A 12,879-nucleotide genomic window follows, 5' to 3' on the forward strand; every position below is an offset into this window, starting at 1 on the left:
TGACAAGAGAACGGTAGGGAAAGTCCACTAGCATGTACAGAATGAGCCTTATATGTGTATGAGTGATCTCATCATAATGCCTGGAAATATTACATAAAGTAAAACATTCACAAGTGTGGGCTACATATTGTAAGCACACAAAAGCAACGACAAACTGGAACAGGTTACTAGACACAGAACACCTTAAACATGAAGAAAATATACAATATACAGAGTTACGGACTGACCGGTCAATCCGGGACATGTATTAAATGCAAATTGAGTTTACATGCTAAAAACACATCATATATGTATAGTATTTGGCTAAATGACTAGAAAACACAAATGCGCAATAAACATTGTCTATCAATGTTTTAAGCGATTTTCAATTGAATTTCAAAGTTAGAGACACCTAAAGAACGACTTTATTCCCGACGTTTTCATATTATCGGAGGTGTGTATGATCATGTTCACAACTATCCTATTATTAGGCTGCACAAGCCCCAGTTCCACAAACACAACATATCCTATTGCCCAACTCTCGTGTTTCCTTGAAGGTTGGCCAGTTCTGGTTCATTATGCATGTGATCCATACAGTCAGATAGCATAATCACACACTTTCATCATGATCAAATTGCAATCACAATCCAAGACAAGGCAAATTTGTGGCAAATTCCAAATTAAAACAAACGACACAAGGCCCTGTGCTTGTCGCTCCAAACAACACTGAATATAATTGATGTGGGATGTAATCAGTGAGAGACATTACTCATTTGCAACCATAATTCATTTTCATTAAATTCCTTTCACGCCTTGCTCAATTTAAACATGGGATGAGACCAAAATCAATGGCTGTAAATACTGTCATAATTTTATTTTCCAGCGACACCTCAAAAGCAACCAGACCTCCCTGCTCAATAATAATCCCAAGTGGGAGGCCCTGGGACAAGAATTGTAACCTATTCCTAAACCAATCACAATGATTTTCAAACGCTACATGGGGATGTAGCCTATAGCCTACCTAATGAGAATGATAAACCAACTTCTTTTAAATTAACCTTTATTCAACCAGCAAAAGACCCTTGAGGACAGAAATCTATTTTTCAATGGGGACCTGGAAAGTCAACAGGAAGTAGTCAGCGTGTAAATACAACACAAGAGCACAATACGATACATTAAAAACAATCACAAAGGTCAACAACATTTTCCCCTTTCGATGCTTTAAACTCAGCAAGCGATACCCTCTCCTCCAGTTTAAAGTATTTTGCAGCTCGTTCCAACACCAAGGAGCATTATACGACAATTATAGTTTTCCCATTTCAGTTCTGGCCTTAGGAACCGTGAAAGATTGTAGCAGCTGAGAACGGGGACTATACGTTTGTGATTACCCTTTTTAGTGAGGGGGACAGGTAAAAAAGCAATAGTCCAAGCAATGCTTTGTACACAAAGATGTACTGTACCAGTGCTTCAGCATTCGTGTAGGGCCACTTCACCATATAGATCACAGTGATGGGTGAGTGATCTTGCATGCGTTATAAATCTAAGCATCCTGTGATACACAGTGTCCAGTATCTTAAATCTGCTGGCTGAGGCTTGCATGTAAACAATATCACCATAATCTAGCACAATATCACCATAATCTAGCACAGATTTGTTTTAAAGTCCCTTGGATAACCCTACGCTAACCCTATAATAACAGTCCTTTTGATTAAGGGTAATGCGATCAAAGACATTGAATACAGAACAACGCTAGGGGCAATCTGGGATTCAAACGACAACAAAGCGGTCACCTTAACACTTTTTGGGTGAACAGTTGTTAAGATGTTTGGACATTTTGAGTAATGTAGGGTTGTGGTTAATTCAGGTGAATTGGAAAAATCGGAGCAACTTTCAGTTCATTTTCTGAATTTCCTGAATTAAAAGCTGAATCTACCCCAACCCTGAAGTCTTGCCTGTGCTTCACAATAATTTTCTACAGTAAGTTCGAAAATCTATTCTTCCTGAATCACTGTGCAACATGAAGAGAATTACTGTATTGCTCATCTTCACCATTTTTTTCCTTCTAGATTTGTATTAATTTTGATGATCAAAAGTTACAGAACCTATTCAAATACAGTTTGACCGCACCTCAAAACTGTTAATAATGAACACAAGAGAAGTGCATCAAGTTAATCCCAACAGTTTGATGTCAAGGAGAGAGAAAATGAACAGAGAGGAGAGCAAACAAAGCCTAACAAGAAAAGCTATCTTTGTGTCCATGAGGAGCTCTTGAGAAATAGCTTTCAAAGACAGGGATAAGGCACAATTAGATTGAATATTAGATCATTTTGTGCTGATTGGAATCCCACAACTCCTTGAGTCAAATAAGCCTGGGGTTTCCATTTCTGAGAGACAGAGAGAGAGACAGAGACAGAGAGAGAGACAGAGAGACAGAGACAGAGAGAGAGAGAGAGAGAGAGAGAGAGAGAGAGAGAGAGAGAGAGAGAGAGAGAGAGAGAGAGAGAGAGAGAGAGAGAGAGAGAGAGAGAGAGAGAGAGAGAGAGAGAGAGAGGCCTATTCAGTGGAGCGGTGCCTAACGGCAGATTGGCTGATTAGATTGATTTATTGATTTGGTTTTGCAGCTGGAATGGCTCCAGACTAGACAAATCAAGGGGCCACGGTGACAACTCAGAGGGGGCTTTCAGTGACAGCGGTCGAGGAGTAGTCTTAAGTATGTCTTAAATTAATGTGTCCTTGGCGCCTTCTGAAAAAGAGCTGCTCTATTCTCAGCTCTAAGGACCCATTTGATGTACTATGATGCAGACTGAGTGAAGGACTCTTAACTTTTCAAAACTAATTTCATACACTGGAACAGGTTACTTCAATGTGGTGTGTGTGTGCATGCATGCGAGTACACTCTGCACACACACACACAGGTGTACGACTTCAATGTGAGTTGAAGACAGAATTATTAGGTTCCCATCTTTTAGGCTGGTGTCGGAGGCTGCATTGTAGAAACAGATTGCTTAAGTATTCTATCCAGTGGAAGTGATACGATCTTGTACATTCATTTCAATTTGTGCCCATTAGGCATAACACCCAGGATCTTCAAGCTACATTAACAGCCAAATACGCTGATGTTATGAGGGATCGTTTCAACCTATTGCATATTAAATGCTTGGCTTTGCAATTTGCATTTAATTACAGTGACAAGAGTACAACAGCCGTCGTTGTTTGATAGATTGAAAATTAATAGCTTATGCAACTGATGCTCTTTAAAGCAAATCATAATTTGTCATCTGTTTTAATTTGTCATCACTTAAACTGGTGATCAACGGGGCATCAATACATTCCTAGGACAATGCACTGGGGACAACTCCCGGAGAGGGACAATACACAATACGCAGAGTTTGACAGTGAAGTCCAAACCCTCTGGTCACAAACTAAATGAATCTATGTTGTTTCTACGTAAAAAAAAATAAAAAAAATGTGATGATGTTGAATCAACGTGGGAAACATAAAGGAATTTCGGGAATGTTTCTCTTTCTTTCACCCAACTTTTAACCTAAATCCAATGACATGGTTCCTGATTTCCTTTTCAAATTTCAATTATCTTGGGTCATCATTAGGCAACAAACAGGGAAAAAAGACAGACAGGGTGGAAATTTACCTGATAACTTGAATTTAAATTTGAATAACTTGAATTTAATCCTGAATTTAATTCCGCTGCTCTATGGATCGCCCCATACATTCAGTCTGAAACTGCCATCCTATAAGTAGTTTGTGCTGACATCAAAATGAGGGGCATTGGACAAAACAAATTCGTCCGCGATTGGATCTTCTCTAACCTATCAGAATATCAAAGCCATCGGTTTCTGGGGCAAATCAAAATGGTCAGAATGGGGGGCAAAGCAAATCCAGACTCATCGTGCAGAAGAAACGCTAGTGGGTGTGGCGTTTGGCTGGAGCAATGTGGATGTTATCCTGACTACCCATCAGGTTAGGTGGATGGGTAGTCAGGCTAGGTGGATGGGTAGTCAGGCTAGGTGGATGGGTAGCCAGGCTAGGTGGATGGGTGGTCAGATTAACTGGATGGGTAGTCAGGTTAGCTGGATGGGTAGTCAGGTTAGGTGGATGGGTAGTCAGGCTAGGTGGATGGGTAGTCAGGCTAGGTGGATGGGTAGTCAGGTTAGCTGGATGGGTAGTCAGGTTAGGTGGATGGGTAGTCAGGCTAGGTGGATGGGTAGTCAGGCTAGGTGGATGGGTAGTCAGGCTAGGTGGATGGCTAGTCAGGTTAGGTGGATGGGTAGTCAGGTTAGCTGGATGGGCAGTCAGGTTAGCTGGATGAGTAGTCAGGTAAGCTGGATGGGTAGGCAGGTTAGGTGGATGGGTAGTCAGGTTAGGTGGATGGATAGTCAGGTAAGGTGGATGGGTAGTCAGGGTAGGTGGATGGGTAGTCAGGTAAGGTGGATGGGTAGTCGGGTTAGGTGGATGGGTAGTGAGGTTAGGTGGATGGATAGTCAGGTAAGGTGGATGGGTAGTCAGGTAAGTTGGATGGGTAGTCAGGTTAGGTGGATGGGTAGTCAGGTTAGGTGGATGGGTAGTGAGGTTAGGTGGATGGGTAGTCGGGTTAGGTGGATGGGTAGTGAGGTTAGGTGGATGGGTAGTCGGGTAAGGTGGATGGGTAGTCAGGTTAGGTGGATGGGTGGTCGGGTTAGGTGGATGGGTAGTGAGGTTAGGTGGATGGGTAGTCGGGTAAGGTGGATGGGTAGTCAGGTTAGGTGAATCGGTAGTCAGGTTAGGTGGATGGGTAGTGAGGTTAGGTGGATGGGTAGTGAGGTAAGGTGAATGGGTAGTCAGGTTAGCTGGATGGATAGTCAGGTTAGCTGGATGGATAGTCAGGTTAGCTAGATGGATAGTCAGGTTAGCTGGATGGGTAGTCAGGTTAGCTGGATGGATAGTCAGGTTAGCTGGATGGATAGTCAGGTTAGCTAGATGGATAGTCAGGTTAGCTGGATGGATAGTCAGGTTAGCTGGATGGATAGTCAGGTTAGCTGGATGGATAGTCAGGTTAGCTGGATAGATAGTCAGGTAAGGTGGATGTAGTGAGGTTAGGTGGAACTTTAAAATGCTAAACATTTTAAAGTGGTTTCCGCCCTAATAAACACGAGCCCTAATGAATATGACCCCATAGCAAGCTGTGTTTGGCAATAGCGGTAGATGTGATGTGACATTATGGTAGTTTGGGTCTCTAAGGTTTAATTTGAATTGATTTATTATTGAATATTAAAACAAACAATCTACCTGAGGTGAAACCGCTCAACATTTACATTACATTCAGTTATCTAGCAGACACTCCCACCCAGAGCAACCCACAGGAGCAAACAGGGTCAAGGACCCCGCCCAAGGGCACGTCAACAGATTTCCCACCAAGTCAAATCGGGTACCCGAACCAGCAACCTTTAATGTTAATTGCTCTACTATAAGCAGCCTCCAACGTAATTTTAGAGAATTTTCCAGTATGTCCAACCGCAGACCACGTGTAACCACAGCAGCCGAGGACCTCTACATCCGGGTTCTTCATCTGCGGGATCGTCTGAGACCAGCCTCCCGGACAGCTGATGAAACTGTGGGTTTGCACAACCAAAGGATTTCTGCACAAACAGGGAAGCTCATCTGCGTGCTCGTCGTCCTTACCAGGGTCTGGACCTGACTGCAGTTTGATGTCGTAACCAATTTCAGTGGGTGAATACTCACCTTCGATGGCCACTGGCATGCTGGAGATGTATGCTCTTCACGGATGAATTCCGGTTTTAACTGTACCGGGCAGATGTGGGCGAGCGGTTTGCTGATGTCAACATTGTGAACAAAGTGCCCCATGGTGGCAGTGGGGTTATGGTATGGGCAGGGATAAGTTATGGATAGTGAACACAATGGCATTTTATCGATGGCAATTTGAATGCACAGAGATACCGTGACGAGATCCTGAAGCCCATTTTTTTGCCATTCATCCACCACCATCACCTCATGTTTCAGCATGATAATGCACGGCTCCATGTCGCAAGGATCTGTCCACACTTCCTGGAAACTGAAAATGTCCCAGTTATTCCATGGCCTGTATACTCACCAAACATGTCACCCATTGAGCATGTTTGGGAAGATCGACGTGTACGACAGCGTGGTCCAGTTCCCGCCAATATCCAGCAACTTCACACAGCCATTGAAGAGGAGTGGATCAACAGGCCAAAATAAACAGCCTGATCAACACAATGCAAATGAGATGTTTCTCGCTACATGAGGCGGTATCTGGTGGTCACACCAGATACTGACTGGTTTTCTGATCCACACCCCTAGCTTTTTTAAAGGTGACCAACAGATGCATATCTTTATTCCCAGTCATGTGAAATGCAAAGATTATTTAATTTATTTCAATTGACTGATTTCCTTATATGAACTGTGACTAGGGAAAAACATTGAAATTGTTGCGTGTTGCATTTATATATTTGTTCAGTGTATATCCAAATTATTTCCAGATTTCGTTATTGACAAATGGATTCGAAAAGTACAGTAAAGGTCAAATGCACATAAAATCAACAGTATAATCTTTGAATTCAATCTTGTTTCAGGTGAACGGCTTTTGTTCTAATCTTTGTTCTTAGAATTTCCCTAAAATCTCCAAACTGTTCTCTTTCAATTGCTAACCTGGACATGCACATGCTTCTTAAATTATTTAATTGTAAAACCTTTCAATTTGGCCCTGTCCATATAGGCAAATTCCCCATCGTGTAAAGGGTTAAAGTAACCCATGGTAAAATGTGAGTTAACATAAAATATGTTTCCATTTATCTCATTAAGACTAACCTGGATAAAAAGTGAAATGTACACTGTATATACCCTGCCAAAACCAAACTTGAAGGAACGGTGACAGCTGGTACCTGTAGAAGGGAGGTGGATGTCCCTGGGCCTCACAGCTGAAAACCACCTCTCTGCTGGTCTCAGTGGGGTGGACGGGAAACACCACACTGCCTGGTTGTTTGGTGAACACAGGCCTCAGCAGGACGTTGTTTCCTGCCAGGAGGAGAAACAACAACATTATCTAGAAGGTGGGATGGTCTGAATGGGGGGGAGAATAAAGCTGTGATGTAGCCCATCGGCCTGAAAAAGTGCCTGTTATTATGATTTTGACCTAAATGATCATTTATTCATCAGCTATTTGTCTGCTGTCTCATTTCACAGACAGCGGTTACAGAATAGTTCAGTGGAATGGCCCATCAATCAAAACACGCACTTGAAAAAAACACACCTGTTACAGTTCCATATCAATCGTAGCATGAAAAGTCAGAAACCAGTTTGAATTGAGTAGGGTCCTGAGCAAAAGAGAATAGCTGCTGACAAAACTGTACCACCACGTACAATAGTTGGTGTGACACTCATTTCTAAACTACACTGCATGGAGGGCATCATGTTTGTCCACTACAGTATGCCACTAATCCCATATAAATGATCTCTCTCATGGATGATGCACATTAAACAAAGTTTTTAAACAAATGCCACAACAACTTTGGGGTAAGATGGTCTCTTTTGAACCTAAAAGCATTTGCTTGCAAAATTAGGTTGATGTGGAAGAAAATGTTTTTGGAAACAAAAAGAAAACAATAATGTGAAGGACCATGGTTGTCATCTGCCATGTTTTATGAAATTCTGCACCGCGAGAAAAATACTGTAATAACTGAAATGGAGCTATGTGTTTTAGCCCGCATCAACACAATTAGCAGCTCGTAAAAATGATTTCCTTACAGAAGATTGAGGCAAAGAGAGTTTGCTGGATAAAGGACAGCAGATTAACAGTTTTTGTACTTGGTATATCAGGGCTGTATTGTACCTTAAAACGTGAAGTATACGAATGTAAATAGCCTACAGTCCCCGGTAATCTCTTAAAAACCATGAGTGGGTTTGACAGTGCAATTAACATGATTTGAAAAAAACTTGTTTTGATGTAGGAAAAACATGACATTCTTTCCATAGTTACATAAATATATTTCAATGCCATCTCTTACATAAATGTATTAATGCATAACGCTCTGTTAACACTGACACAACAAAGAAAATGGGGCGTCTACCGTATTCTACTATGACATTTCTTTTGCAGCTCATTAGGAAAGCCCTATTGAGTGAATGTAACTGCTGCAAAGATCTATAGGATCTGAACAGCAAAGGAATGACCTGTGGGACTACGGCAGACAACACTTCTTTGAAATAAACATGTCTCTTTCCTCTAGGAAGGAGAATACATTTGCCTTTCTGAGGATACATTTGCATTTTCTCAGAACAGCAGAAAGGTAGGAACACTAGGTAGTTTGTGTGGGGAAGAGATACTGTATTACAGTCTCAGGGTGTTCAGGTTTATTCCCGGGACTCAGAATAACTCTCAGAGAGAGAAGGCTGTTTGACGGGGATCTTGTGTGCACCGATTGTTCTTCTCCTCAAGGATAAACACGTTTGAGAAAGTTACACAAAATGGAAGACAGCCTAATTATAGTCTTTGTTAGATAAGCCTTGTTCCCTGAAGCAGAGCTGAAGTTGATTGATTACCAGAGGACACTTCTTACAGAGAGCTCCATACAAGCACAAACACATACTGTACACAAACACGTAACCATGTGAGCCCCCGGTGAACATAATTATGAAATGAATCGACATTTGCTTCAGAGGGAGTGAGTGAACGTGTTGATAAATGACTTGGCTAATCGATGCACACATGTTGCCGCAAGAGGACAGAGATAAAAAAAAAAACACAGAGAATACACACTCAGAGTACAGTAGCTGTAAAACGTAAAAGATGCACTCTGCTTCACTAATTAGGATGACCCCTCATCTAGGCACTCATGCGTGAGATGTTATCAATTAACACAAGTCCTCCAATCGGGGAGAGAATGGTAGGAATATAATACAAATATTAAAATAATAAAAAGGGAGCAATGCTATCTGTTATCTGATAGAATTTTAATTCAATCAATCAATCAAATGTATTTATAAAGCCCATTTTACATCAGCCGATGTCACTATACAAAAACCTAGCCTAAAACCCCAGACAGCAAGCAATGCAGATGTAGAAGCACGGTGACTAGGAAAAACTCCATAGAAAGGCAGGAACCTAGTTCTGACCATAGTTCTGACCATTCTGAACACGTTCTGACCATAGTTCTTGTGTGTTGTGCTTGTTTTAGTGTTGGTCAGGACGTGAGCTGGGTGGGCATTCTATGTTGTGTGTCTAGTTTGTCTGTTTCTGTGTTCGGCCTAATATGGTTCTCAATCAGAGGCAGCTGTCAATCGTTGTCCCTGATTGAGAATCATATATAGGTGGCTTGTTTTGTGTTGGGGATTTGTGGGTGGTTGGTTCCTGTCTCTGTGTTTTCTATGCACCAGCTAGGACTGTATCGGTTTGCCACATTTATTATGTTGTATTTGTTACGTGTTTTTCGTTCGTATTAAACATGTTGAGCACTGGCTACGCTGCGTGTTGGTCTGATCCCTGTTTCACCCCCTCTTCTAGTGAAGAGAGGGAAGGCTGCCGTTACACCTAGGAAGAAACCTAGAGAGGAACCAGGCTCTGAGGGGTGGCCAGTCCTCTTCTGGCTGTGCCGGGTATAGATTATAACAGTACATGGCCAAGATGTTCAAACGTTCATAGATGGCCAACAGGGGCAAATAATAATAATCACAGTGCTTGTAGAGGGTGCAATTCTATCTACAAATTTATATCTTTCCCCTGAAATGTTTTTAATCTTTTTTTATTTTTATAAACTAGATATTTGCGTATGCGTCATTGCATGCATAAGTTTACTCATAGTGAAGAAAAAAAACACATGCAGGCACCAACAAACCCACTGAACCATCGATAAAAAAGCAAGTATCAGCCTCTTATAACCTTGATGCTTATCCTGTTCTCTTAATCAATCCCAAAGTGGTTTCAGAGTGTAAAGTTAACTCAATTTCTATTCATTTAAATGGGAAATTAATCAGCGTAACTAATATGAGTCTTAACAGGTATGCCCAAGCTGAACCGAGCCGATCTTTGGCAACGCCATGGCAACCGTTCTGAAGAATAACTGTGGGATAATGAGATGGGATGGGATTGAGTTCTCGGGGCTGTGCCTGGGGGGTTAGTCCAAAGTGATGCAAACTCTGTGAAACTTCCCCGTTGCCCAACGGGAATTTATGTAGTAACGCAGTAGGGAGGTAGGAATAATTTCAATCTTGCTTTCTGGTAACAAAGAAAAACAAAAAGTTAAAAGTGCTGTGTTCCAGCGTTGTTTGACATGGATAACGTTTTTGGGGGATTTTGAGAAATAAAAAATACTATTTAGGAGCTAAAACCGGTCATTCTCTAAAAGGAAGTTACACTGCATTTTTAAAGGTAGACGGGCTCAAAATACTTACGGGAAGTTTACTGCACAATGCCCCTAGACAGAGACAGAGGTCATTACGAAACTTTATTTTTTTAAAGCTAGCATCCCTCATTTCTCTCACCTGCTGCAAGATGATGATATGTGGCGGGGCTGAGGGCCAGAGACTACACAAGACCGGCATCAGCACAGGGGGAGAGCAAAAGGGTGCTTTGGAGGGCTGAAATATAAACTAATCTCAAATTCAATACGGGCTGACAGCAAATGAATTCAGTGAGCTTACCTCAGCATGAATAAACAGCCACATGGGAAGTCGACTGTGGGGGAGGTATTGGTCGTTTGTGAGGTCCCCAATCCATTCGCTTCAGCTTTGGGTTTTATGCATCAAATAAAAAAGCCAATCTTGCTTTTTAAAGCATCTCTTCCCTCTGTCCCGACAGATAAGATTCACCCTAAATGTCTCTCATTGAGGGGTTCCAAATGTTATTCTGAGGATGTAGGAAGGTTGGGGTGGGATGTATGAATTAGAGGTTCAGGGCAGTCTACCTGTACTGGAGACATTTGGGGCCAATTTCCTGAGGCCTTCACACAAACAACAAAATAATAAAACTTAATTATGATATTAACTTTGGCTAAGAAGTGGAAGGAATAGAAGATGTCATGTGGGGGGAATAACAGATACTGTATCATCTGGATGGAATGACAGATTTCATGTGGATGGAATGACAGATATCATGTGTTTTCATGCTTGTCACGTGTGATTGCATTTTCACATTGATATCCAAATCACTCACGCATGCCATACTGAATTTAATAAAAGGAAATAGGGCCCATATACAGTATGTAATAGGAAGTAAATTATATTCTGGGAATATGCTATCAATATGCTTAATACTATGTTGTTTGGGGGAAAGAAAACATTGATCAAATCCATCTCCGCACAAGGAATGACAATTTAAAGCGTTGTTGATTTGCTCCATTAAATGTCTATATAAAGTCAAAACATATTGCTGCTGAAAATACCATTTGTCATCTAATTACTGTAATAACCCTACCTTTTCATCCCCTACTTTGCTAAGAGGGTTATTTGTCATATATGAGTTGCCGTGGTCTATACTAATAGTAACATTTATCATTGTTTATTACTGTATATGTCCAACCATACTCCAAGGATGCATGATTATACTATTTGGGGATTTAATTTGGGGGTTTGACAGCAGAGAATATAGTTTTATGGATTCCTTGCCTTTGCTTGATAAATGGTCTAAGAAAAATCTGAAATAAATTGTTGCTTTATAGGAAATAAAAGTTGGATGAGGACCGATGGAAAAGTGTTGTACAACAGGGTGGGAGGAAAGCTGACTTCCTCATCAGCTATGGACTAAACAAAAGGGATGTGTTCAGTAGGGATAATTATTTTATTTTGCATTCCCTACTGAACATGACCCAGGACTACACACCACGTGGCCATGGTCAAATCCCAGTGTGCATTACAGACCTGAATTTAAATAGTAAAAAATACTTTTGTGTATGATTGAGCCTGTCTGGCGTGCCAGATGGGTGAAGTTTACACTTATGGTACTATTCCATTGGTTCCATTGCTCCAGGCAAGCACGCTCAATCAAGTTCAAAGTATTTGAAAGAAAACAAATACCATTGTAATCAGGAGAGGTGTGCAATACTAGAGCACCATGCTATAATGACAGTGAACAATGACAAACTTAACAACTCTTAACAGTCATATGGGTGAGTAATTAAGGTGCCATTGTGAGTATTGTTGTGACTATGTGAGTATTCTGGGTATTGTTGTGACTATTTGAGTATTGTGAGTATTGTGTTAATTATTAGAGCGGCCTTAAAAGCACAATATTTAGAAATCGCGTCGCCATTACCTGATTGCTAAAGTTCTCTCATGTTCACCTAATTTCAGTTTATGTGACAAAACACGCAATCTATAGTGTAGAGAATCAATGTACAATCTAAGCTGCTGTTAAATATATTTAACCTTTATTTAGGCAGGAAAGTCCCATTGAGACCAATGTCTCTTGTGCAATGAAGCCCTGCTTCACAAAACAGTAAACAATACAAAGTACATAACAAGGAGTTAGTGACACAATTACTTCAAAGGCAGGAGTACAAAAAACACAAAAATCCCCAAACACAATAATAAAAAACACGCACATTCCTCAGAGAAGAGGTCCTTTACCAATACTCTGAACTGTGGGAAAGGCACTTGGGGTCCAATTGAAGGGTTTTCTGAAATGTGTGTTTTAAAAGACAACTTATATCGATCCAAATGCCTAGGTATTTATGAGAAGGGACACGCTCAATTGGGCTGCATTCAATGTATTTAAATCTGTGGAGTTAATGTTGTGGGCGCTACATTGCAGTACCTGGCTCACTCTCTCACACTGTGTTCCTGTGCTCAATAGGGCATATGACCTTGAATATTAAAATGCTTATCAAGTCTCTCTTGGAATACTAAAACTTTGCACTTACCCAACCTTACCCACCT

The 12,879-nt window shown here is 41.2% G+C and overlaps 1 protein-coding gene across 2 annotated transcripts in view; it reads right to left on the minus strand.

Moving 5' to 3' along the window:
- The window catches only part of cntn3a.1 (contactin 3a, tandem duplicate 1), a 112,249-nt gene that overhangs the window by 79,284 nt on the left and 20,086 nt on the right, over positions 1-12,879 (minus strand). For both annotated transcript variants that reach the window (XM_055892351.1, XM_055892350.1), the window contains exon 3: positions 6,894-7,026. In XM_055892351.1, the coding sequence (XP_055748326.1) occupies positions 6,894-7,026 (133 nt within the window). The remainder of the gene's footprint in view (positions 1-6,893; positions 7,027-12,879) is intronic.

This window comes from Salvelinus fontinalis, chromosome 31 (assembly GCF_029448725.1).
Source record: "Salvelinus fontinalis isolate EN_2023a chromosome 31, ASM2944872v1, whole genome shotgun sequence".
Classification (NCBI taxonomy): Eukaryota; Metazoa; Chordata; class Actinopteri; order Salmoniformes; family Salmonidae; genus Salvelinus; species Salvelinus fontinalis.